The following is a 27715-nucleotide window of genomic DNA, read 5'->3' on the forward strand; positions in this document are numbered from 1 at the left end:
ACAAATCAGTTGTCCAAGGGCAGGAATTTTGAACCCCCTATAGAAGGGGTTCTGAACAATAAGCTGAGCTGTTTGTCCCATGACCCTCAATGAGTCCTGTCGTGTGTCTGCCTCCAGCCTACGACTGCAACACAGCAGAGATGGTTCCATGGAAAGAGAAATTTTAGCAGCACATGGAGATGATTAAAAGTCCTGTAAGAAGTCAGGCAGAATCCAGGACATTAAAATGTGTCCCCATGCTACAACCCCTGCCCACTTGTGAGACTTTGGAGCTGTGGAGGGGTAGCTGGGATATTCCTCTGTGGAGAGGGATTTGTGTGCCCTTCCTAGTGTGTGTTAGAGGGAATCCATCCTTGGGTGTAACTCTGGTCTGCACTGGACATTAAACCACGTGTGAATGATCATGTTCCCGTCTTGTGGGTTATTTACATGAAGTGAAACCTTTTTGTGATGGGGGAATCTCTGAGTTCAACCCCTGGGTTCCTACAGCAACACTGACTGAGCCAGGGGAAATCATCCTCCCCCAACAGTTCTGCCTGTCAGGCAGAGCACATTGCAGGTTACAGTCTCCACTTCTCTACTCCCCCAGCTCTGGTTCATTCCTTGCTCTCACTGAACCAGAGACAGTCTAAGCCTCCCACAAGACTCTGCAAAACACTGGTACAATGAGACGGAAAGAACGGATTATGAAATGAAAAGAGAAGGGCTGAGTGGACTCCAGACCCTCTCCACCTCCTCCCCTAAACCACAGGGATTGAAAACACAGACCTGCCTGGCAAAAAAAAAAAAAAAAAAGAAAGAGTGACCCATGCACTCATATCCTGGCAATTTGTGGGATTTGTCATAACACACCCAGGCCAAATTGCAGCATCCCTGTGTAGATGTAACCTGCATTTCATGGCACGTGTGCAGCTCCACTGCACACTCAGGGATGTGCTCACTCCTGTTCTGACACAGGCACAGGTCTAGGTGCTGCTTTAAATCCAGATGAATTGTTAAACCAGAACCTGTGAATATCTTCTTTATTGTCACAGAACCTGTTGGCCTAACAGAATTACAAACCAGTGACCCACAGTTTCATTAAACCCCCTTAACCTGGTACAGTCCAGAAGAAAACTGTTCCCTCATCTCCCTGGATCCATACCCTCTCCCAAGGATATCTTGGCTCCTCTGAAACAATTTTGTTGATGTTTTCAATCAGAGGGCTCAGCAGTGTCTCCCAGCTTTAATCTCCTTGCACAGCAACACACAGTCCCTGTGGAGACAATTCCTGCCCCTGCTGTCCTCCAGGAACAATTCCATCCCAAGATGACAATTACTGAGACATTTCCAGCTTTTGCTCTAACTTCTTTTGCATCTGTGGGCACATTTCTTGCCCTTTGTTGCACTATGATACAAGATGATTTCATTAAATAGTTCAATAAAGTTATCTAATGAGTTTTGCTTTCAGGCTGGAGCAGGAGAAACAGGCTTATATGGAAGAAACTATTCCTTATTAGGAAGAATAATAAAAGTATTAAAAAGTGTTGGAGTAGCCACTGGAACTTGGATATCTCCAGTTCCTGAAAGCTCAAGTGCCTCAACTCCATACCCAGAACACAGCACAGTTTAAAGTGAGAATTTATATAATTCAGCAAAAAGCTTCTCCTTTAGAAAAACATATTTCTGAACATGAGACAAATTTGTTTATATGAATAATCATAAAAGTAAAAGGTCTCCTGAATACTTTTGAAAATTGAATGGAATTCTAAAAATTCCTTCTTTTCACTCTTGCTGAGAATATGTTAACATTTAAAAGTCACTGTTTGTTCTGGTTTGTCTTTCGTAGTGTACTGCATTAATTTTTTGTTCTGAAGATACATACAGAATTCCAAACATTCCATTCTGATAAGGTAAAAAAGAATTTGTTTCAGTCTTTCAAAATAAGTTCCATTAAAACTGACATACTCCCCTAGCGAGCTTCAGTTTCTTACAAAGAACTTTTCCCCAATAAGCAAACATTCTTTTAAATAAATTTGAAGCAGAGTTATCAAGAAATAATTAATTCCAGATTTTAAGATGCTGAAAGTTAGTGGCAATACATGGCAATATTTATTTTGCTATTTTTCTGAAGACAATCGGCCAATATTGCCTGTTGTTTCTTTGCATTGGCACCAACTGTTCTCATCCTACACTCCTTTTCATCACAAATAACACAATTACAGCACCATAACTGATATCTAACAAATTCCCTTGGCACCTATCACTTCCAGAAGGAAAGAAAATCCCTGTGGAAGGTGTTGCATTCCCTGTGTGCAGCTCTTTTTACATCGCTGCTTATGCTTGGACTTGTTTTGGGCCTTTCTAGCACCAAGTGTTTTGGGGTCTTTAAAGACAGCTCTGACTCACATTCTCTGAGCAAAACAATCCAGCCCTGGCTTAGGGTTTTCTTTTTTTGTTTGTTGGTTGAGGGGGGTTTGTGTGGGTGTGTATTGCATTTGCAGGGACCCTTGTGGCAGAAGGAATGATGAATCTGACTCCATGTTCTCAGAAGGATAATTTATTACTTTATGATACTATATTATAGTAAAGAATACTAAACTATACTAAAGAATACAGAAAGGATACTTCCTCAATGCTAAAAAGATAATAATGAAAACTCGTGACTCTTTCCAGAGTCCTGACACAGCTTGGCCGTGACTGGCCAAAGAGCGAAAACAACTCACAGCAGAATGCAGTGAAACAATCACCTGTGGGTGAACAATCTCCAAACCCATTCCACATGAGCACAACACAGGAGAAGCAAATGAGATGAGAATTGTTTTCCTTTTCTCTGAGGCCTCTCATCTTCCCAGGAGAAAAATCCTGGGCAAAGGGATTTTTCAGAGAACGTGAATGCCACATGTGTGTGTTTAGAAAAAGACAAAGTCTGCCCACTGCTCTGGCAGAGGTTATCCTACAGCTGAGGGCAGAAGGGAAGCAAATGCATGCTGCTGCTGTGCTGGAGCCTGGTCCTGGCTCTGCAGAAACTGAGGGAGAAGGTGCCATGGTCCCTCACCCAGCCCTGTCACTGGGACACTCAGCTCACACTGAGCCCTGGTTAAAACTCACTGCACTCTTAAATAGATGAAGCTCAGTAGATTATCCCTTGCCCAAGATGAGGCAAGATTCAGGAAAGCATTGATAGAAACGACAGCTCCCCAGGCCCTGTTCAGCCCCAGTTTGTGCCTCACAGCCATTCTCAGTGAGCAGAGGTGTCTCACACACGGTGGGGGTTTCCAACCTCACACTCCTGCCCTGCAGAGCTGCTGCCCTGAAACACAGACAAGGAAAAAGAAACAAGCCTTGCACAGACTGCTGTAGGGGCTGCTCTCCTAATATTGCACATGGAAAGGAGAAATCCCCTCTCTGAAGGGTGGTGTTGGCTCCCTGAGGCCAGCAAGCCTGCGGACAGAGAGAAGTGGTCGAGCACAGCCAGGATGTCACTTGAGGACACAAGCTGAGACACAGACACACGGGAAAAATTCAGACAGTATTTACTGCAGAATTAAATAGCCTGTCCTAAAAACTATTTCAGTATCCCTAAATGCACATTCAGTACCACACTTGCTTAGATAAACATGGGGGGGTCACTTTGAAATGAAAAAAACATCAGTTCACTGCTGGAAATAACAAGAAAAGTGTCCTTAGAGTTGTTTCTTAAGGATTTTTTAAAGACAGCTTGCAGAAGGGAGGGAACGAACACCTCGCTTTGCCTAAATTCCTTTTTCCCCTTTGCTAAATAAAAGTCTTCTGAAAACCACAACAGGTCCTGTAACTTTAAATCTGAGCTGAGATCATAACTTTGGTCCTGACCAAACAGCGTGGGGAGGGCGGGCCTGGCTGCTCATTGAGGACCACCTTAGGCTGCTCCCATCCCTTGGCTAAAGAAAATAATTCTGACTCCACTCAGTTTTCTTTAACTGTTCAGTTATCTCCTGAGAAAACCTCCCCTCTTCACATTACAGCAGCTAAAGGAATATTTGGAATATCAAAGTATTTTTTTCACAGTGATTTTCTTTCTATCATCGCAATTCTCCACTACCTCTAAAAGAAAAAAATTCAAATTTGGATCCATCTGGTTTGAGGATTGGAAAGCGACTCTCTAAGGAGATCAAATATGTTTATAAAAGTTCCATTCTTCATCTTCGTCCTCGGGAGCCTGCCTTTTGTAGCACTTGCTCAAGAAGGTAAGGGGAAAGTTTGGTTACAGTTATTCCCAGTCATTTCCTGTAATTTAACAGTTTCTGTGCTCGCTCATGGCTTACATAGTTACTCCGACCTGTTTGTAAAACTTTCTTTTAAATTCTTAAGCTGCAACAGGGCATCTACTGCAGCTGCGATGTGGAAAGGAGCAGTAAAAGTTTTCGATGGGCTGCGTTTGACTCCATTAGGAAAGAATTTTCAGTGTGTCTGCAGGGGAGGGAGAGGGGCAGGCAAGGGAGGTATTCCCTGCACAGCCCTTGGAAAAGGCTCCACTCTCACTGGAACACACACAGCCGGCTCTGCAGGCAACGATCCAGTTTAACTAAATTTGGGGTATAACTCATGAAAGTAACTTGTCAATCTGTTCATTCAGGAGTTTAACATATCTGCTCAGAGACATTTCAGACTCTTAGAATGTGAGCCCCTTGCAGGGCTTTGCTGATTCTAACTTAGCCACAAACAATATATACACAATGAGGGAAAATAAACCAGGGGGAATTATTGCCAAAGAAAGTTATGTACCAAAAAGATTAATTTTGCAAGTTATGTATTTTGAGTTTTATAAGAAAGATGCAATATACACTTTTAGGTAAAATAGACATTCAAGTCTTTCTACGGCTAAAGGATTGGAGTCTGGTTTGTTAACAGTAAATCAGAATTACAGTAAATCAAGTACCCTGACCAGTGCTTGATTCCAGGAATGTCATTTTGAAACTCAGTGTTTCTGAGTAGCATTTGACTCATGAGAGTGCAGTGGCCAAGAGGCAGCGTGGTTTGCAGCTGCCATGGCCACGGAGCGCGTTCCAAGCTGCAGAGCAGCAGTTTCGCACCAGTGCTCTCAACACAGCAACTTAAACTCAGCCCACTGCTCTTCAAAAGCATGGATCTACTCATCAGGCTTAGATCTGGGGACCCAAACTGCAAAAATCACCTGATTTTGGCCTGATAGCTGTCAGTGTCGTCCTGCTGGAAAGAATGGAGCTCTGTTGGCATAAACTGCGTGTGGATGTTGGCTTGAAACTTCTAATGGTGTTCTGCATGTCAGAATGTGAGGCTGAAGTTTGGAGTTATGCTTCAAAATTTCACAGAAAAACTAAAATTAACAGATATTAGGCAAGTCACAAAAGTTGTTTTCTAGGCTCACCCAGCCACCTTGTTCTTAAAAAGCATCTATATGAAGTGTACTAAAGTTTATAGCCATTAGAAATGAGGCAAAACCACCACTACTTTATAGAATTACCTTAAGCAATCTAAGATATCAGAATTACAGGTTAAAAGGCCCTTCATCTCCAAGCTTTTGAAAAGTTTTTAAGTATATTTTCTCCCAGCTCAGAGAGGAGTCCAGCAATGCTCAGGCTGAAACTCTATTAGTCATAAAAAAATATAAGAATATTTCCTGCTTTAAGAATAAGAATATAAGAATATTACCTCTGCTTTATTACCTGTACAGTTTGCATTGAACTCCAGAGCTGGATCAAGAATGTGATTTACAGTATGTAAGGTTTTCTGTGTCTGTTTAGGGTTTGTGACTTTTCCTTCACATGGAGCCAGTCATTTAGGACAACTTCCAAAGGATACACCAGGAAAGCAGACTCCAGATAAAATAAGACTTGAGCATTCTAAAATCGCACATGGAAAGGAGAAATCCTCTCTCTGAAGGGTGGTATTGGCTGGTATTGGTGGTATCACTGCTGTTTACTGATAATCATCAGCAATTACAAGTTAGAACAGACATGAAATGCCAATGCCACCTTCAGCAGACTCTGCTGGCTGACAGGGAGATGGAGAAGGCTTGACTTGTGCAGTGCTTGGTGGAGTGGCTTTATCCAGATCCATGAAACTCTGGGGAACACAGGCCTGAGGGTTTTAGAGGAAAAAGGTCTCCATCTGACACCTCTTAACCCAGAAAAGTCCATAAATAAACCTGCAGCTATGCTTTTCTTATGTTGGGCACTCCAGGTTATGGACTGAGACCAAATTGAGAAAAGCAGCTTTGTTTCCAGCAGGAAGCATATTTCCAATTTCCAAAAGGATTATTATTGTTACTAGTATTAATATTAATCATCACTATCATGATCATATTGGCAGATACATTTTAGCCCTGCTGATCTCATTCAGCATGCCAAAACTCAGGCAAACCTTCACACACAGAATCAGACCAAAGGGGCTGAGATGGAAGTTGGCCTCAACAAACATCCAAACCAGTGCTTTGCAGAGGCAACACATTTCCTGGCTCCAAACCTTTCCCATGGTGTTGTATCCTTGCAGGCAAGGAGATGACTCTGTTGGCTGTCACATAACATGAACAAAATTTAACATGATGGTTCAACAAGACACCACATGTCACCTGGGCTGTATCAGCTGTCCATGTGCCTGATCTTACCTAGGGGCAAATATCAGATTTTATTTCCTTATGCAAGGCAGGCTTATACTAGGTCATGTTACGTTTGGTTTGGACTGAGAGTAAGAACATGGGCATAATTCAGATTAAAATATGTTTATATCATAAGAAAGGAAATTGAAGTTTACAGTCGGCTGTGAAAGACTAAAAAGTTTTGTTTTTCAAAATCATAACAAAGAGAATTGAGAAAACCACAAGAAAAGATTGTTTCAAAGCAGTCCTGATTCACCCAAACTCTGTCACTATTGCAGTGGCAAAACGAAACAATAAAATCAGACAACTCTAAAGCCTTTTGAAAATGAAACTCTGTAACTGCTGGTGGTAAACAAAATGTAAAAGCAAACTGAATAGTCGCATTTGGCTCAAAATGGACCCAGTTTTCTACTAAATAAGTGCTGCACAACCTTTCATCCTGCATGAAGAATGAGGAGTACTCTTATACATGTCCCATATATGCCTCTTCACCATATGAATCTAACTCTACGTGTCCAATACCCAAAATTATTATCACAGAAAGGAGAAAATCATCTTGCTGAATCTCAGTTAGTAGTTCTGCAAGTCTGAAATTTGCAGTATCTTTGTGGAAGACAGCAGAGAACAAATAAAATCCAATTTCTCCTCAGCTGGGCAAGCAGGGAGGTTTGCACATCTGTATTCCGACAGTTAGTTTTTGAATCTGTAACTTCACAAACAAAGAAAAGAGTCATATTTAAGGGCTTACAAGTGGACCTTTCATTAACTCAGGCTGCACACTAAAACTGGAAACAGAGAGGCCAGATTCTCAGCTCCTGCAGTTCAGCAGTTTCTACTGAATCTGTGTATTTACCTCAGATCAAGGACTTGTAAATCATCTGAAAAAAAAAAAAAAGGCAAAGAAACCAAAGCAGCAAAGAGCCTGGAGAGCATTTGGGTGGATGATGAGGCAGTGCAGGAAGGTTTTCAGGCTGTGAGGCTCCAGCAGGACCGTGTGGTGTTTCTCCTTGTGTCACTTGAGGTGAGCCACACGAGGACCACAGAAATGCCCACTGTGGCTGGTGGCCCAGCTCAGGCACAGGGGCTGGCTCAGTGGCACGTTTATTTTGTTGGTTTGTTTGCTTTTTGTCTGGATGTGGTCAGGGACTACAGGATGAACCCAAATGCTGCCAGATCCTGCCTCCCAGATCCTCTGAAAGGGCCCCTCTGATTTGTGTGTGCACAGACCATCCCCTCCATGGGGATTGATCCCGCAGCAAAGCTCAGAGCTCTGCAGTGCACAATTCGTTACAGAGTTTCAGAAAAAGATGTGGGATTGGGAGTATAGGTATGCTGGGGTGTGCTAAAGAGAAACAAATGAGGAAAAATAAGAGACAAATGCACTATTTATTTCCAGCTCTCCATCTCAGAAGCTTGGCCAAAAACTCTCAGAGGACATAGAAGCTGATGCTGAGCACATTCTCATGTTGCTCTATGACTTCCTCATGTGTTTTCCATCCTTGTACTTGTTGATTACAAACACTACAACATCCAGCACAGACTGCATCAGAATAATCCTTAGTGAGGGCACAATTCAGCTGTTACACCAGCACCATTTTCAGACAAGCATGAGTTAGGAGAGCTTGAGACACTACTAAATCTGTAAAGGGGACACACTTAACTCCAAAGCTGTGTTAAAATGTTTTTATGACTATGAAACCCATCCAAACATTAGTCTATTGTTAGTGGAGTATAAAAGTCAGACTAAACACATTGAAGGGAACTTGTCTGCTGCATGGCAATGTAAAGTAGGTAGTCAAAATTCACTGTGTGAACAGAATTAACACCCAAGAGTTTCCAGTTCACTGTCTGGCATGAGTATTTCAAACAAATGAGTTGAGGAACCTGCAAAACATTCTGCTTGCAGATACAAAGGGTTAGTAATCTACAACAAGGCAGCTGTGAAAGGGCACATGGCTGTAGCCTCAGAGTCCAGGGAAGGAAGTAATTTAGGGAAAAGATTAGTTTATTACTGTATTAGAGGTCATTTCTTAATTCCTTTCAGTTGCATTTACATATGCCAGTATTTATAAGCAGATGTCTGCTTTGTGCTGTACCTGCCCAGTTTGCTGATCCCTTACACCAAGTTTTGTATTTTTTCTTTCTCTTGGCTGCAACTCTTCTGCCTAGTCAGTCATGCAGCAAAAGACTGAAAGTTCTGTGATTCTGACACTTTACAGCAAAATGCAAGACATTTACACCTTGCTCACAAGTCCAACCTGGTTGTTCCATCCCTCACTGCTCAGAGGAAACAATTAGACTGTTATGAAACTGCAAACAGGGAAACAGGGTCACGGGGCAGCAACTCTCAATAAAAAAGTAATTTTATCCCATATTCATGGGATAACAAGTCTGAGGTTAGTGTACTTAGTAGAGAAGAAAGTAAATGTTGACACAGCAACATTATTAAAAGCATAAATTTGGAATACTCATCTCCAGCTCTGCAAGGAATATTTTAAAGGAATATCCTGTAATGCAGTTCGTCATTTCCTTCCTCATGCCCGCAGCTCTGTGGCTGATTTCACCATGCATAAGACAAAGCTTAGGAAGTTTGCAGCTTTTCCTCTCCTGGCTTTGTTTTGTGACTCTGGTTGGGGGTCATTACACACACCAAGCACTTGAAGAGCAGTTGCTTTTCTGTATCTGCCCAGTTAAAGCACATTTTGGTTTGCTTTTCTGTCAGTGGAATATTGTAACATTCAGAACATGTGTGAATTACTTGAGGAGCAGCCAGGTGGTTCTTTGCCACTTTGGCACTGTTGATTTAAACTCTGGCTTTAAAGCAGATTTTTAAACCAGGACAGCTCCTTTGGCTAAACCAGCCCCAGCAATAAAACCCATCTGTAGCAGGGTGTGGTGACCAAAGGAAATGTTTCTGACAGTTCAGCAAAGTATTGTCATCACATGCTACATGGAGTACCTGACCAAAGTCAGTCATACCCTAAATAAAGCTGAGCTAAATCCTTCCTTGTACTTCATGACCATTTTCCCAACTGGCAGATACTTTCCAGAGTTTCTGGTGTTCTGTCATCCAGCTTCCTTTGTTGTATATAGCAAAGCTGCCAGTCTTTGTCTAAGGAAACTGCAGAAAGCACTTCAGGATTTACACAGTACATACTTTCTCCTGAACAACAGTCTAGACACTTAAATACACACCAGGGGATTTTTATTGACATGACAGATTACTCCAGCTTCCAGAAAGAATTAACAGAGAAAGAAAATGCCAATGTTGTGGCCCCAAACAGGCCAAGGACACAGAGCTCTATGGATAATGCAGATATGAATTTGCAGGAGCCCCAGGCACAAATGAGAATTTCAGTTCTCATTAACAAACTTCCCTACTTTTCTGAAGTTTGAAAATTGTAACTTTCCAAAGATTCAAGTTGCAAAGCTCAAAACCTAGAATCCACTATATTACATTCTTCAAACCCTTGCATCTTCAAAGTACCAAAAATTTTGTGGCTTGGATTTGGCATGTTGAATTATTTCACAACAAAAGAGACACCTGTATACTTAAAAAAATCCAAAAGTTTAAAATAATGGAAAATTATTCTCAGACAAAATTAATCTAATGTTGTGGGTTTTGGGCATGACTCTGGAATACACTTAAATTGAGGATAAAGCCAAATCACAGACAAAACTGCTTTTGAAAATTACTGAGCTGCTGTATTTAAAAGGCAGATCCCTTGCAAATCAAGCATTTTTGTTAAACCTTCCACCACCATGAATACAAGTTTTCAATGAACTACAACAGAACCAATTCCAGTGATGAGATACTGGCTAAGACTCAGTTTGCTCGCAATCACATTAAGGTCTCTAAGTGAAGAATACTTCTGCACAAAAGGAATTCTTGTATCAGGACATAAATGCTGAATAAAATGCAGTCAAAACAGGATGGCAAACACACACATCCATACAGAGTCCTTCAAACAACACCGCTTGGTCTGTGACAATTCCGGAAGCAGACACTGAAAAGCATCACTCAGCTCCAGATGTTTGCTCTGTTACATCTCCAGCAGAAAAGTGATATGTCCCAAGGGACCCATCCTGCTAAACTCTCTGCTAGATAATATTTTTAGCTGTTATAAATAACTGAAGCTGGGTGTTTTTGGGGTTTTAGGGTTTTTTTTTTTCATGTAGAAGCAGAGGGCAATGAGCAAAGGATTATTGCAATTCTTGCCAGAGGGATTCCTTTAAGGTTTGCCATTTTTATCTCCTGATCTCTTATCAGAAATGGAAACATTCTATTTTGAGGGCTTACTATTTCAAGGACTGAGCTAAAATACAGGCTTACAACTGCCTTTGCCCACTAGTGTTTGGGTTTATTTGGATTTATGCAAGGAAAGAAGCAAGAACCTAGAACACGTTTCATCTTCAGAAGTATCTTTGTTGGTTTTGGAGATACCTGAAAGAAATGCTAATGAACAACAGTTTTACAGCTCCCCCTCCTTTCCAACACAACCCCTGTGCTTTGAAAGCAGCTCTAAGAGGTTTCTCTAGTAAACTGTCACTCTGTGCATGGAAGTAGTGAGCTCAGCTTCCCCTAAGTGGGTCATGGGATGCTTAAGCAAGGGAGGATTTCAAAGTAGTATTAAACTTTTAAAGACATCAAATTTTGTCCTGGTGTGAGAAGCTGCAGCCTGAGAGCAGCTGGGACTTTGAACTGAAAGGCTCCCAGCTGGAACTTTGGCAGAAAAGGATGCAATGATTAATTCACATCTGCAGCAACATATAGCTGCAAACAGAGGAGCCTCCTTGGAGACAGCCCCAGCACTGTGAGGCAATGTTTTTATTTACAACCTCCTCTAAGATAATATTAAGAACACATGCAGAAGCACCACTCAGCCCTGACTTTTGCTACATTTGGCCCACATCAGATGAAACCAAGAAATGACACAAGCACACACCCCTTCAATGCCATTTCCATCCCCTTTGATGGCAGTGGTGCTGAGCCTTGTACTGGGTACAGTGAAAGAACCTTAAAGTCCAGTAGTGTGTCCAAATTTCATTGCAATATTTACCTTCATTATGACTTTCTCTGACAAAGAGATGTTTAGTAGCCAGTGTTGCTTCCTACAAATGCAGGAAACATAAAAATTGCCTCCCATTCTTTCTCTGGGTAATAGTTTGGTAGTGTCTAATCACCAGCTAACCACTGTCAGTCTAAAATGAACCTGGAAATAGAGTCCAGGGATTATTCTGCATCAGATACAGAACCTCAGCTCAAACAGGGCTGGGACAAGATCTTCAGAGTGACAGAAACCAGCTCAGGTCAGCCTGAGCCTTGGGCAGCTCACAGGGAAGCTATATTACAGTTTCCCTTTGCAATTGAGGAAGGGCAGCACTACCAAGGATGACCCTGAATTATCTTCTAGAGGTATTTATTTTTCCCTACAGACTATAAAAGAAGATAAGGGCAAGCAGACACTTTATTTAGGTGCCTTTATTAAGAACCTAAAATTAGGCAAGATTAATCTGGGCCACCTCCTTTTGTCAATCAGTACTGAGAGGGCAAAGGCACTGAAATAGGTTTTCTACATGCCACTCATGGCCAAGAATCTGCAACAAGCATCACCCAAGGAAAAATTTTTTTATGTTTCCTTGTGACATTCACTGATTTTCTACACCTTTGCTGTGTGACATGCTTTCCTTTCCTGCCTTCACTATCAGGCAATTTTCAGGCCTGAAAGCTGTTGCCATGTCAGGAGTATAAGCAGCTTCTCCCAATAAGATGCTTGTTGTTAACATACAAAATTTATTTCACCTTGTACTGGGGGGTTTTCCTCTAGTAATTGTTTTTCTCCATCTTTGCTTATTTTTAACTAGTGAGTAAAGGATGTTTCTTCTGTTCTGACTGGGATTACAAGGTAAACTGATCCATACTGTGCTGCTGAGTTCTATTGCTATTTCTTTGTTCACACTTAACATTTACATAGGCATGATTGTACATCACAGTATTGTATTTTAAAGATATTGTTTCACAAACAAAAAAGAAGGATTATAAAATAGTGCTATACCTTAAATTGCACTGATATTTAGAGAGTGTCTACATGTACAATAAAAAGTCAGCCCCCTTTTGCTACTTCAAGAATCCCTGGGGTATTTCAATCAAAAATGACCAAACAATTATTTTTAGCATCTAATTTGGAACTCTGACTTACCCTGTTCTGGCCTTTCCATGGATTATAAGGTGATTTCTGGGAGACTGACTAGCTTAATTAACCACTATATTTGGCCTCATGTTGGCATACCATGAATGTAGTTTCTTCATCTACTACTGCCTAAAGTACTACCTGCACATCGATTTGGCTCCCAAATAGAAACTGTACCTGTATTCAGGCTTCTAAGGATACAGAAATATAAAATTCTATTCAGCTCAGTAAACACGGAATTAGAAATCTAAGTTTAGTTCAGTGTTTGGTCTCTTAGCAATGGGACAAAACTCTCAGTCTTATATTGGTTGAGATGGATAAAAATTTTCTAGTTTGGTTCAGAAAACAGTTTTGGAAGCCAAGGAAAAATATTTGCAAGTTTCCAGTAGAATTCAAATGAGAGTTTCAAGCAAAACCAGAGGTTATTTTTCTCAATGGCAAATCATTCATCTTCTGCTTGAAAAATTTTGCCTAAGCTGCCAATACTTTTTTTTTAACCAATTTTAAAATCAAATATTGACTTTTTAATTTGAAATAACATATTTATATTAAAAGGGGCAGGTAAAAATGAACAAAACTTAAACAGAACTCACAATTAAAGAAAAACCATTTCTGAGTGACATCTACACAGGTGATCCAAATAGATTCTACACTTTTTATTCCTTTTTGGCTGCTATCAAGCAAAATGCCCATCCTTTCTAATTTCAGTCACAGAAGAAAAGCTGTTTACTTGCCTCCATATCATTTATAAAACATGTAGAGTGCATTCAGGAGTAGTAAAGTTTTCCATAAAAAGTATTTGGAATCAATCTAACAATTCAGAAATTGTTCAAGTTCATAGGCAGAGGAGATGAGAATGTTTTCAGATCACTAAATAAAAAGTGTCATTAGTAGGAAAGTGTTACAATTTAATAAAACAAAGAGGTTGGGAATATTTCTCATACCCAAGATATTCAAATGGTACAGTAATTTTCATTTTTTAAAAGAACTATCAAGAGCTGTCCTTCTTCTGATCTGGTTGCTTTGATAAATAGACTTTAGATGTAAAATTTAAGTCCAGGAAAGAAGTTGTCAGTGCTTTTTTTGCCTCAAGTACTCACTCAGGACACCTACTATTAGCTCTTTGCTTAAATTTCAGCACTGGTATCTGGAATTAGCAGGACCTTTATGCCCCAGGCAGCAGCAGGACAAGCAGCCTCACCTGGCTTTGTAATCAGCAGGAATTACAAACTCCCAGGAGCTCTCACACCACATTAACATCACACTCTGCCTGTCACAGGTTTGTGAATCAGCACGAAATTGAATTAAATGATAAAATGTGGTTTTCAGCACGTTCTTGGTACTGCCAGTTATCTCTACACAGCCCTATCTTTCCTGTTCTACCTTATTCCAACTCATTTCCCTACTGATGAATTCTGGCTGTTTTTATAAATTAACAGCACTGTGTGGGCCAAAATCTAAATATCCATTTTATCAAAGAGCACAGATGAACAAGGGGTCTAGAATAAAAACAAACAAACAAGCCTTACATTGTTATCTAAAAATTCAAATTATGGCAACTAAGGTTTGCAATTTTAGGAAATCCTCATGATTCATTTTTGTAGGAATATTTTCAAACTATGGCTGCACCCATAAGCATTGATGGCAGGCCTAAAAAAAAAGATTGCAGCTGGGGCTGAGCTGAAGGATGGGAGAAAGCTTTTTACTATTTTAGAAAATGGAAGATGCTTGAAGGAATCTATCCCAATACCTAAGCTAATTCTTAGCTTAAAATCTGCAATCATTACATCCACTATGGAGAAACTTTTCTTAATAAAAAAGGAAATAATTTCTTGGACAGAATGTTAGCAACGAGTATGTTTCAAGGTTGTACCAGAGTTAAGTGATGGGTACTTCAGCTTTTTGTCCTACTGCTTTGGACAAGAGTATCACAGAATTCAACTTATTCCAAATAATTTCCAATTCCATGTGGGCAGAACACCACACAGAGGTCATGGTTAGCAAAGTTTATGTGTCAGAGGAGCCAGAACATGTGACTACCAAGTAAAATCCTGACTAATTTTCTAAAATTCTATGCAGCAAGCTCAGTTCTAGAAGGAGAAGAAAGTGCAACAATCGATTTCAGAGACAGAAATGACACAGAATTTGAAGAATTACCAACAATTGTGAGTATATAATACTAAATAAAAGATCCTTTATGCTACCTTCTTATTCACTGCCACTTCCCACCCCTTCCAACTCAGTATCTCTCAAACAGTTTCAGTGAAACTAAACTCAAAAACTGCTTTACAAAAACCCACTCTAAAAAGGCAGGTCTGCAAAATTCTGCAGCCTTCTACACCTTTTGCAGTCCTACCAAGAGATCTGACATAGAAATCCTCTAGCTGGAGGACAAATCAGCTTATCTTGGTTTTTTTGGTCACTGTATGCATATCAAACATGAGAGGTGACAGCTAACAAAACATCCACACCTGACAGACCAAGAAATGTCAGTGTTACTTTATACATGTAGACTGAATGTACTAAGGGGTTTTTTTCCCTCTTTCCCCCTGAATTCTTGTCATTGCCCACAAGACTGCACAATGTAACAAATCTCTTGCAGTTTGGAGACCTGAAGACCACAGAAAGCACCTTAATCGTGGATGGAGAAATTGAAAATGCTACTGCTTATGAAGTTAACACAGAAAGTGTTGATGGTAAAAATCCCTTTCATTTCTATTTTTACACATCAAAGTTATACTGCCATCTGCTAAACAATATCTGCAAATCTCAAATACTCTCTCAAACTTCATTTGCTCACTTTCTATCAAAAGAACAAGCTCAAACCATCGTGACAAAGTCAATAGAAGCTCTCCTTGGACATAACCTTTCAAATTGGAAGGAAACACTCTGTGCAAAGCAGAGGGGGTAACTCTTTTCTTTCTGGCTTTACAGGTGAACGGAGTGGGGAATCGGAGAAAGCTGATGAAGGTATTAAACAGAAGATTTGCTTATAAAGACAAGGGAGAAACATAACTGCCAGGCAATTCCCCTTCCAGCAGCCCTTCCTGTGCCCATGCCATTAAGTAAAAGTTCCAGGGGAGGCCTAGCCTGCTCCCTGAGCTGCTTTCCCTGGTTCACCTGCTCACTGTCTCCATATCCACACCCACAAGGAGCCCTCCAGCCCAAAGGCATGGTTCCAGGCTGTGGCATTCACATTGTCTGGAAAAATCCCTTCGCCCAGGATTTTTCTCCTGGGAAGCTGAGAAGCCTCAGAGAAAAGAAAAACAATAATTATGTGATTTGCTTCTCCCGTGTTTTGCTGCTTTGGAAAGTGTTTGGAGATTGTTCACCCACAGGTGATTGTTTCACTGCATTCTGCTGTGAGTTGTTTTCACTCTTTGGCCAGTCAGGGCCAAGCTGTGTCAGGACTCTGGAAAGAGTCACGAGTTTTCATTATTATCTTTTTAGCATTGAGTAAGTATCCTTTCTGTATTCTTTAGTAAAGTCTAGTATAGAATAGCAATCTTAAATATAAAATAGTATCATGAAATAATAAATTAGCCTTCTGAGAAGACGGAGTCAGATTCATCATTCCTTCCTTCATCTGGGGGAATGCAATACAATACCAGGCTGCTGAACATCCAAACCTACTTTAGAATTCACAAGACAGTAAGAAATTTCCCCGAGAAGTGGGATGCAGCAGAACAGCACCAGGTCTATCAGTAGCCTCTTATCAATTGTCTCCATGAGATACATACTAACATTCCCAATTTCTTCTTTCAGGTGGTCTGGGAACAATTGCACTGCTTGGAATAATTATTGGAGTCATTGTTGCAGTTGGAATCCTTGCAGGAATAATAATTGCAGTTGTAAGGAAGATGTCAGGCAGGTACTCGTAAGTAAATTGCTCATCAGGCTTTTTCTTCAAGCACCCTCCTCTGAGCAGGGTCACAGGAATCACTTGGGAAATTTCTAAGGTTTCTGTTTTGACAAAAAACTACCTATTTTCCTGGTTTACAGTGCCTTAGACAGACTCAGCAAGAGCTGCCAGTGTGGTATGGTGTCTGCATGCTCTCATGTGCTTCAGAACTGCCCAGACAGTGTGCACATGCTGTTGAAATATTATTTTGGGATTACTCTGGGGAACAGAGTCATTCACTAGGGACTGAACAGGTTCCAGAAGTAGTGGATAACATGTGGACATTGGGGAGCAATCTCTACCTTATTTTTTGGTGACACACAAATCTAAAGAGTTTTACAAACTCTGAAAGAGTAAGAAAAGCCCAGAAAATTGAGCAGGTACTGTGCACCAGGAGAAAGCCAAATAGGAACTAGAAAGAGAAATAAAGAGGTGATAGGAAAGACAAAGAGAAAGATAAAAAAGGTCATGTGACTTACATTTGGGTAATGATGAACAATAAAATATCTGCTTTTTGTTTTCCAGGCCCTAAACACAGTTGAACCAGGCAACCATGCCATTCCATGCTGGAAAATACAAGTGCTTCTTATTTCATACAAACTAAAGACTATTCCTGTATTTGTGTGAGAAGATGATCCATGGAAAATATAGTCAAAGAATTTCAGATCTATGGGGATACCACACAATTCTAAGGACCACCCTCACACCTCCCCTTGCACAGAGCATGGAAGATATTCATAGGATTTTTTACTAACCAGAATTTTACTAGAAGAAAAAGATATTGCAGCAAAAAAACCCTGCAGCAAAGAGATGTATATCTGAAATGTGATTTGCAGGTATTATATGCTTGGGTTTTAAACACTACCAAAGATTATTTCACATTACTTTATATGTATTCTTTTAAAACAACAGCCAAAAAAAAGTGTCTTTGGCTGGTTAAGTGCTCCTGGCATGTTTATCTACAACATGATGTATCAAAAAGGAGGAATTAGCTTCAGTGAGAACCAGTTATTTACAAAGTAGGAAAATACTGGATATTGGAAGCTAAAATCTTTCCACTGCTGATACAGATTTTCTGCTCTTGATATTTATGTTATTTTGTGGCAAAATATGGTAGGTCTGGCTGGAACTGATCTACCAACTGAAAGCTTGCTCGTCTGACTATGGCATCAGGAATTTCCTGCCTTCTCTTGTTGCAGAGACATGCAGGAATTGAAATACACATCCTGAATTAAGGGGTGCTTGGAAAATACCCAGTTTTGATGGGTCACTTTAGAACTGACGTGTAGAAGCTTTTGAATTAGTGTACACCATGTTTTTTCATTATGCCTGTCCCATTTCCTAACTGTAGAGTTGATTTGTTTGACAACATGTGCAACACCAGGTCACTGAGGTGTGATGCAGCTTTGGAGTCTGCAGCTTTCCTGGGGCATATTTAGAGCAGCACAACCTGAAAGTACAGAGCTCAGAGCAAAGGCTTTGCATGTCAAGTGACTGCAGTGCATCAGGTTTCCTCAGGACACTTCAGTGTTTGGTGTAAAAATCATGATAATCAATATAGTCAGCCATTGCTAAATTTGTCAGCTTATCTGTGTTTGCTTTTCAGTTTCTTTCATGTGCCTTGAGCTATCATATCAATACAAGCTTTGGAAATAAAAATCATAATATAAACTGTATTATTTTACAATAATTGTTCTTGTTTTCTTCAAAAAAACCCAGTAAAATATCTTACTGTTCCTTCAATTTTCCTGACTTATTTTGCTACTTGACTTATCAATGTAATGTCTACAACCAACTAATTTGACATTGATAAATGAAACTATAATTGAAAAGTAAACATATGAGAGATAACTAATTCAGAGGTCTTTAATTAGTTCTGGAGCTGATGTGATGAGACCCTCAGTCTGTGACCAAGGAGTAAGCCTAATCTTTATCATTGTGTAAATTGATATGAAAGCAGGAAAATTACAGTTTTTTTCTTCTTGCAGCAAAAGAATATTAATTCTGTTAGCTTCAATTTAGCAATTTCTTATCTGTACTGGGAAATACCCCATAAGGTGCTCTGATGCCTGCTCAAATGCATGGCATATGGAATTATGAATTATTCACCCACTGAAGGGAATGCACAGATGTCACCAGTTTCTTCTGCACCAGCTCACTCACTGCTAATTTGCAAGTACCAAAATGAGGAAGCCTTTCTTATGCCACCAATAGTAACAAGCCCCCTACTTGAAAAATGTATAGCAGAGAACCTTTCTGGGCAGTTCTGAGTTTCCCTGGATCATGGACAGAACAGTTGAACAGGCAGCATTCTGCTCAAGGACAATGTGCTTTGTTCCTGCTCCAGAAGCCATTTTAACTTCATATTGCCACACCTTAATTTTTCTGGTCTTAACTGTGCCTTATTACCCAGCCCCTTGTTTAAGGCAAGATTTTAAATCTTAGATAAAAAGTCAACCCTTGGCCAAACGGCCCACACTCCACTGAACCATTTAGGGGGCTTCCAGCGCTGGAGACTCAGTATTAAATATTGTGCTGTATTAAATCTGACCAACACAAATGTGAAGACAATTTCCTTCTGATTATCAGCTGGAGTCCAGGATACTCAGTTATGGCTAAAGTAAGCAAGGACTCCAAAGAACCAAAAGATATCTCTTACTTTGAAAATCCAACAACTGCTGCTGCACTGATACATTAAATATTCTGATGATTCTAGGCACCTTGCTGCCTAGAAATCTCAAGTGCATAACATTCCAGTCAGCTTCAAGCAAACCTCAAGAAACAATGGAGAATTCATTAAAATCTTGCACATTTGTTACGTATCTATGTGCTACTGAATCCTTAATTTAATTAATCTGCAATTTCATGACACAAACATTTTAAAAATGCAGACTAAAGATGCACACAGAGGTTTGTATTTCATATGAATCTACTGCAGCATTCTGTGACTCAGCTGTCTCATTATCCAACTTCCCATTACTAGTTCAGGAGCTCAAAGGTGGGTTGAACACAAGCTATGCAGGTTTTTGGTAGAATTTCTGTGGAAGATGGGACCTTTTCTGCTTTGTGAGAAGTCAAACAGCACATTGTCCCAGGGCAAATCCTTCTGTGAGCTGAAATGAGTGATCAGTACGACCAAGGCCAAGGTCAGGAGATTTCCTATGCATGAGAACACATGAGGAAACAACAGTTCCATACTTTCACCAGCTGGCCAAGCTTGACTTTTATTCACAGGGAACAGCACTCAATAAATCAACACTTGCTTTTAACTTCAAGTCCTCACTCCTGATCATATTCATTCCTTTAGAGTTAGTAACAATAATGTTCCCTTTTGCAGCTTGGCTTTGAGTCATGAATGTGGCTCCCCCGAACAGACAAGCAGGCACCAGGCTTCCTGTGAGAATGCCAGATGTCACTAAAAAATATCATAAACATAGTTGTCCCCTTGCATTTGTGTCTGTGGGGAAGATACACAGCAGTAGTAACTATGAAAGCAGTGACTTGATACATCAATATTTATAATAGTTCTGGACATCAATACAGCAATTCTTACAAGAGTTCATTTAAGGCGTGTTTTTCCTGTAACAAGAGAAAATGTCAGAAGAATTAGTTTAATAAAACCAGAACTAAAAAACTGTGCACCAGAAGAATTACGGAGATGGACTTACTCCTATAAATTAAAGAAGTGCTCATTTATAATTAAATATCAATTAAAACACACAGCAATTTCTTATTATTTTAGGAGCACTGCAGTATGCTGTTGCAATTATCTTAACCACACCTTATTTTATTAAAGAGTAAGGACACCCTGCACATTAACACCTCTGTAAAGAGTTCAAACTCAAAAGCACTGATGCATTGCTCATAGGTGGATGGCAAATACTGCCAGATAAGTGACTTGCCAAAGGTTATAACACAGGCAAGAGAAAAGCCACCAACCCAGGAAACTTTAAATATTAAAACATTGGTCCTGTCACAGCTTCATTAGTTCCAATGAAGTGAAGTTCCATTACATTTTATGGTAACACCATCCTTAATATTCTTTTCTATAAGACAGGAACAAAGGATACTGAACAAAAATCCACCTTACTGAATCTCCAAGACCACTCAGGTCAGAAGTAAGCTTGGGTTGCTTTTAATGAGGAACAATCTAAAATTAATTTCTCTGGCACCAGCTGAAATTCTGCAGTGTTGGTGCTGCTGAACCACTCTAAATCTCAAGAAGACATTGTTACACCTATTTGTACTCACCTACTCCACCAGATTGGCCACACCCACCCTTCTGCAGCTTTTTTAAGCTAAAGGATTAATCATACTGAAATCCCCAGCATTTTTTTTTTGTTTGACAACTCCTGATGGATGCAGGAGGTAACAGGGGATCTGTAACTTGACACCAGGTGCCATAATGAGAAGGCTGAATTAATGCTTTGTACACTTCTCACAGCTGCAGCGTGGAGGTATTTATGGATAAATAAACTGAGCATCACACTGGCCATGTGTCTTTGTCCAGGCCTTGTGGATTTAGGCATCAGACCAAACCCACAGCTCCCCCTGCTCTGCAACAAACAGTTGGGCTGCAACACAAAGATCCCCATTCAATCATGGAGCTTGTTCAGCTCTTCCAGGTCTGAGAAGTCAGATTTTCAGACTCTGGTAAATTCTTAACTGGCAAATGTCTTAGCAGGCAAAGAGTGCTGCCCATTCCATGCATTTTCAAAGCTGTGTTCTGTCTCCAGAAGGTAGCTGGCAAGGATGAATGATTATTGAGAGTTCAGAACCAAAACTAAAGAATGACATGCACAAAAAAGAGGAAAATGGAAGGAGAAGGGAGAGAACTGCAACACTTTGTCTTCAGTAAAATTTAATTTTTGTTCACATTTCCAGCTTGAGATAAAATTGGACTTGCCAACAGACTTGCCAGCCTGTGAGTCTACTTCAGATGCTAACCCACATCAGTACTCAGATAAACTTGCATCAGGGGAAAAAAAATTAAAATATTACAACTGTATTTCTGATAGGAAGGGCAGTAAGAGTGATGCTGATGGAACACAGCAACCAATCCAGTAACAGCCACGTAAAAAAGCTGGGTTTTGAAGGGGAAGATGGTCCTATTGAAGCAGAATCTCTCCTGTTACTCAGAGAGCCCTGGGGCTTCTTTCTCCCATGCAGAACTGGAAGCTATTGATGTTCTAAGAACATGGATTTCATTGTACTACACAAGCCCTTTAAGTAATTTTTCTTACAATTACTGGTAATAACTTGAAGGCAATACTGACCAGCAACTGAGTTAAGTCATTGTCTACAAGTGGATGAACCTAAATCCTTATTAAAATACTCCCTTCTTCCCTCCAGAATGACCAAACATTTTCTAACAAGGTGATTTTATATATACTGATGTTTGTCTTAGGAAATTAGTACTGTATGTCTCATTTGAGCTGGGAAGCAACTCCATTTCCTGCCTTTATGAACCATGTTATCCTCAAATAACACATTCCTTTGAGTCCTGTGGTTATTTTGCCTCATGACATTTGATTCATCCTATGCAGGAAACAGAGAAGGAATTAGCAGGTTCAGCAGGTGTGCTCAAGGGAAAAGAGATAGGAATGTCAGCTCTTCCTCATTTCCTATCCACCACAGGAACAAACCCCACAGGAGTTGAATAAGCAGCAATAACTGAGCACAGTGTAGTACATTCCAGTTCCCTTCTTGAAGGAATGTCCTCTCCTGGACATCAGGTTCTGAGGCAATTTACTGAGAAATAAGGGACAGCTCAGAGCTGTTTTCCTGCCTATACCCCTACAAATTGTTTAGACAAAGAGAACTGAGAAAAGTCCACTTCTCACAACTTAGACAGAGCTTTACATATAGGTGGTACAAAAGATTTTAACCTAAAAGCCAGCCCTTAAAGGCATGTTGTATATAAAAAAGCACAGCTCACTTTTACAGTAGAGCAAAGGCTGCCTGTTATAAAATAGTGGAAGAATTTCTTGATTTAAGTTGCTGTTCAAAGTTCCCTCTGTGATCCAGACCTGGACTTAGACTGAGGAAACTATTCCTGGAACTAAGATCTGAGTCTTTGTAATAGACAAAATATTAATATAATGTAAGCATACATTACTGTTAATCACCTCTCATAGGGAGCTAAAGCCTGCCACCTCTTCATTTAAACCTGGAAGATCTGAAGTTAAAAAAAATGTTCAACTCGTAACTATGAAGCTTCTCCTTAAAATAATTTTCCTGATGAATTCTTCTAGTTCCTTTTGTCATGATCAATGCTTAACTTACTAACACAATAAGGATGCTTGATTGAGGGGAAAGTAGCAACAGAATTATTGAGAAGGTAAACTATGCTTGCATTTCATGCAGAAAAATGAGCAAGAGCCACAAGAATGGCTTCAGATTTCATACACCTGACAAAAAACAATGGGTAAAGCATGAGCAGAATAAAACTAAAGACTCCTCACTGCAGGATAACTGCACACTCAGTAAGCTGTACCTGAGCCCCAGCTAGTGGTGGGAATTACTGATGGCATTTTTACAGGAAAGATGAGCATGTTCATAACAGAAAAGCTCCAGATTCTTATGTATTGCCTCCTACTCATCAAGCCTGGTTTCATTTTTAAAATGCTTCCAACAAAACAAAAGCTGCATATTGGCTATTCATGATTTGCCTACACCATCTATACAGCCCCTCAATGGTTCTGGTTGATCCAGCTGCTGGAAGCTGGAAGAAGCAGGAGTGCAGGGAATGAGATGCTCTCTCCTTTCTCAGTGATATTTTCATCCTCTGAACCAGCCTGTCACTCACAACTAGTAGGCAGCACAACCAAGAGGTGAAAACAATTCTTATGCGTTCTTCCTTCCATGGAGTATTGCCAACATATTCTCTCAACATAAATGTTTCTTGATTAAATAAGTTTAAGTGATTAATTCAGCTAAGAAACTCATGGTCATCAATTTTCTGGACCCAATATTGTAGCATTCAAATCAGTTTATAGAGACAGTCCTAAAATATCTGCTCTAGTTTGCAATGGAGATTATCCAACATCATTGATAAATTTGCATTTTAGTGAACTTTATCTTTAGCCCTGTGACACTGTTGGTGTCATTTATACAGATGAATTTTAGCCAGTTAGTGTGAGTAGTATGCAGGAAATGGCTACCAAGCCCATCTTAGTACAACTGCCCCTGGATCCCTGGAAGTGTCCAAGGCCAGGCTGGACAGGGCTTGGAGCAACCTGGGATAGTGGAAGGTGTTCCTGCCATGGCAGCAGGGTAGAACTGGATAAGTCTTAAAATCCAATCCAACCCATTCTAGTCCTACAGAATTCACCTGCTGGACTGAAGATCTCAGCAGCTGTTCTGGAGAGGGCAATGATCAGTTTTGGACAGGAGTCATCTCTTGTGTGAAACTGGGTAAAAGCCTTGGGATCACAACCTGAGATCAAGAGGGAATGAATCAACATAACTGACTTAGCACCCCTCTCCTGTCCATCAGATATCCCGGTTACCCTGTTGCTAAAGTCAGTCAAATGGGAGTGGTGGGAAAGCCTCTGGAGCAGGATATAAACCCCAAATATGTAAGAATAACTAGCTATGAGCTATGATCAGTTCCATAAAGTGGTCCTGAAAAGGGACCCCTCCATAGCTGTAGGAAAATCATCTTGTGGGGCAGCAGGTGAGGAACTTTTGTACAACGTAACAGATGAGTGACAACACAGATAAAAGTGATAACCAAACCATGAGACATTTGAGTCCTGTGAAAGCTTGGACATTGCTTTAAGCTGTGAAAAATTAGATTTTTGTAACAAAACTTGCCACTGGTGCAGGCTGTAGAAAGCAGAAATGAGGACTGTGAAGGACCTTGAGGTTAGAAGGGCTCACCTAAATGAACAGGAAGGGAAAGGAGCAGGAATACTTAATGCTTGAGTCTTAAGAGTGCCATTCCCCAGGACATTTTGAGAACAGCTTCCCAAAATATCTTAGTGTTCAGTCAGTTCTCTATTTTCCAAAACTACACTTGTAGAAGAAGATGGTAATATTGCTTAAATTCAGAGCTATTAATAACCAGTAACCCGGGCAGTTCAGTCTTTCCCAGAGCCATAACATGCAGCACATTGTCTTCTATGTTTATAAGGAAAAACCAGAACACACAGAAAGTTATGATAAAAGAGACCTTTTCCCATTTAACAAGAGAAAAACTGGCCATACTGGTATCACTGCAGTCCACCTACTTTCAAGGTGGACTCCAGTGATAGAAATTCTGATTTAAAAAATTCTTTTGTATAAATATTTTTTACTACCATAGCTCACTAAGATTTTCACACACAAGAAGATAATTCTCTCTAAGCCACGAGTCACCTTTTCAGTCACCCTGAATAAAATCAGTCAAATGCCCATCATTTACAAAAATGGTTTTTTGCTAGTATTTGTCTCTCCTGTGTGCTTACACACCTCCAAGTAAGCAGAAAAGCTTATTCACCATTTTAGAGAGCACAATAGCAGAAATACTGATGTTTTCAGAATACAAAAAATTAAGTGTTCAGAACTTTAATCAAATAAAGATATGTAGGCTTCTCAATGTCCAACTGAAAGTGTAAATTGAAAGTGCAGATCCCCTGAACACCACCAGATGGTAGATAGTCTCAGTATAAATGTGGGGAAAGTAAGGATGACTTCTACATAGAGTTGGAGAAAAGTTATAATTTCTGTTATTTGTGATAATTTGGGGAAATCTTATACTTAACCTTGAAGGTAGAAAGGTTCATATTCTAGCTAGTTGGGTGGGTAATTTGTTCTAAGTTTTAAATTTTTCTGTTACAGGTATAGGGCTCTAACCTGTTACATGGGAACCTTGATTTTTCTTAAAATAACCTCCAAACTTACACAGGTGTAACTAGTCTAGCTTACTTATAAAACTAAATGTTAATACAGCTAAATTAGAATTAATTTAGTCTAATAAGTCAAAGTAGTTTCAACCTATTTGAGGTTTTCTTACTACTAAAATTAGAGACTTCAAAACTGATTATGGTGTACCTGCAAAACATTTTGTAATATAAAGGCACCCTGAGTGTTCCAGGTGGAAAAATCACTGTGTCCTGTTATTTTCAGTCTGCTGTTTCTTGCCAAACCTAAGCATCACTGCAGAGGTGTTCAAATTCCCTGGCAGCGTGTCTTCCAATGTATGAAAGGTTAAGTTTGTAGCTGTTTCTTGGTAATATGGTGAATTATTTTTAAAAAGCTGTGTTTTGATAAGAGTGGGTAGACAGGTGATTCACTTGGCTACTTGCTGAGGAAATCTAGCTTCCAGCTTCATGAAATGGAATGGGCTTCCTCTGTCCTGATGCTACATGAGTGCTTTTTGTGCCCAGCCTTACTGACAGTTTTAATGTTATACATTGATGTACATAATCAAATAAATGTAAAACATTTCTGAACTTACTCTTCTCTAAATGTATTAGTGTCCTGTGGATTTAAATTGGGGATTTTTCTCTGGGAAAATGGCAAATTCTCAACAAATTCAAGGTAAAATACAGTCCTAGCCTGGGAGGAATACATCTTTGACTGCATTATGAATAGAACATTCAGGAGAGAGAGAAATTAAGGGCAGACACACTGTTATGTCCTGCAGTACAAATACAGACATTTCCCAGCAGGTGATTATGGAGGGTTTTTTTTTCCTCTCAGGTACTTGCTCAGAAACAGCAGAGCAAAAAACTTGGTTTAGATGGAACAGTACAATTTATGTGCAGCATAAACGGGCGCCAAGCCAGTGACAGCCTGGGCCCCTCAGGGCTGTGAGGGTCAGTCCCCTCATCACCTCAGTGACCCAAATCATTTCCTCTCCTTCTTGGTTTTTTTTTTTTAATTTTTTTTTTCAGTCACAGCTAAGAACGCTGTGGAGCTGCTTTACTACAAAAAGATGGAAAAAACATTAAAAAAAATTAAAAAAAAGGGGACTAGAGTTTGAAGAACCTGTTGATTGTCTGGCAGAGGGTGGTGGATGGAGATGGCTGGGACATATGGTGTGATCTGAGGGGGGCTCAGGGGACAAAGGGGTGGAGGGGATAAAGGGGGTAAAGAGGGTGAAGGGGGTGAAAAGGGATAAAGGGATGGAGGGGAGGAAGAGATGAAGGGGGAGAAAGGAATATAAGAATGAAGGTGATGAAGGGGAGGAAGGGGGTGAAGGGAATGAATGGAATGAAGGTGATGAAGGGGCTCTTGTGGCCATTGGGCATGAAGGCAATGTAGAGGATGAAGACAAAAGGGGCTGTTGGGGATGAAGGAGATGAAGGGCAGGAAGGGGCTGTTGGAGATGAGAGCAATGAGGTGATGAAGATGATGAGGGGCAGGAAGGGGGCATTAGGGATGAGGGCAATGAGGGGGATGAGGACGATGAAGGCAATGAGGACGATGAAGCCGATGAAGGGCAGGAAGAGGTTGTTGGGGATGAGGGCGATGAGGGTGATGAAGGGCAGGAAGGGGCTACAGCCGATGAGGGGGATCAGCATGATAAAGCCAATGAGGATGATGAAGTTGATGATGAGGGAGACGAAAGCAGTGATAGGCAGGAAGGGGATGTTGGGGATGAGGGGGACAAAGGCGATGAAGGGCAGGAAGGGGCTGTTGGGCGTGAGGACGATAAAGGCGATGAGGACGATGAAGCTGATGATGAGGGGGATGAAGGCAGGAAGGGGCTCTGGGGATGAGGGTGATGAAGGGCAGGAAGGGGATGTTGGCGGTTAGGGGGATGAAGGGCAGGAAGGCGCTGTTGGGGATGAGGACGATAAAGCCGATGAGGACGGTGAAGATGAAGGGCAGGAAGCAGCTCTTGGGGATGAGGGGGATGAAGGGCAGGAAGCGGCTCTTGGGACTGAGGGGGATGAAGGACAGGAAGGCTCTGTTGGGGATGAGGACCATAAAGCCGACTAGGACGACGAAGACGAAGGGCAGGAAGGGGCTCTGGGGGTCCCGCGGCGGGCCCTGCCCGCGGCCTCCCCCGAACGTCACTTCCGAGGCTGGAGA

At 40.6% G+C, this 27715-nt stretch overlaps 1 protein-coding gene across 2 annotated transcripts; it reads left to right on the forward strand.

Annotated features, from left to right (window-relative positions):
• Positions 1-3884: 3884 nt before the first annotated feature.
• Positions 3885-18366, forward strand: PDPN (podoplanin). 2 transcript variants are annotated; one of them, XM_041419664.1, is made up of 6 exons: positions 3885-4208; positions 14869-14954; positions 15392-15485; positions 15724-15759; positions 16555-16666; positions 17216-18366. In XM_041419664.1, exons 1-6 carry the CDS (start codon positions 4139-4141, stop codon positions 17220-17222), a joined length of 405 nt encoding a protein of 134 aa, XP_041275598.1. In that variant the 5' UTR covers positions 3885-4138; the 3' UTR covers positions 17223-18366. The 2 variants fall into 2 exon arrangements, with proteins under 2 accessions (XP_041275598.1, XP_041275599.1); XM_041419665.1 differs by having other exon boundaries at positions 16555-16660.
• The last annotated feature ends 9349 nt before the right edge of the window (positions 18367-27715 follow it).

This window comes from Onychostruthus taczanowskii, unplaced genomic scaffold, assembly GCF_017590055.1.
Source record: "Onychostruthus taczanowskii isolate IOZ18803 unplaced genomic scaffold, ASM1759005v1 scaffold61, whole genome shotgun sequence".
In the NCBI taxonomy this organism is placed as follows: domain Eukaryota; kingdom Metazoa; phylum Chordata; class Aves; order Passeriformes; family Passeridae; genus Onychostruthus; species Onychostruthus taczanowskii.

Coding starts and splice junctions, on each gene's coding strand:
- PDPN (XM_041419664.1), top strand. CDS start 4,139: ATGTTTATAAAAGTTCCATTCTTCATCTTCGTCCTCGGGAGCCTGCCT. Junction 4,209..14,868: donor TGTAGCACTTGCTCAAGAAG/GTAAGGGGAAAG, acceptor AATTCTATGCAG/CAAGCTCAGTTCTAGAAGGA. Junction 14,955..15,391: donor TTGAAGAATTACCAACAATT/GTGAGTATATAA, acceptor AATCTCTTGCAG/TTTGGAGACCTGAAGACCAC.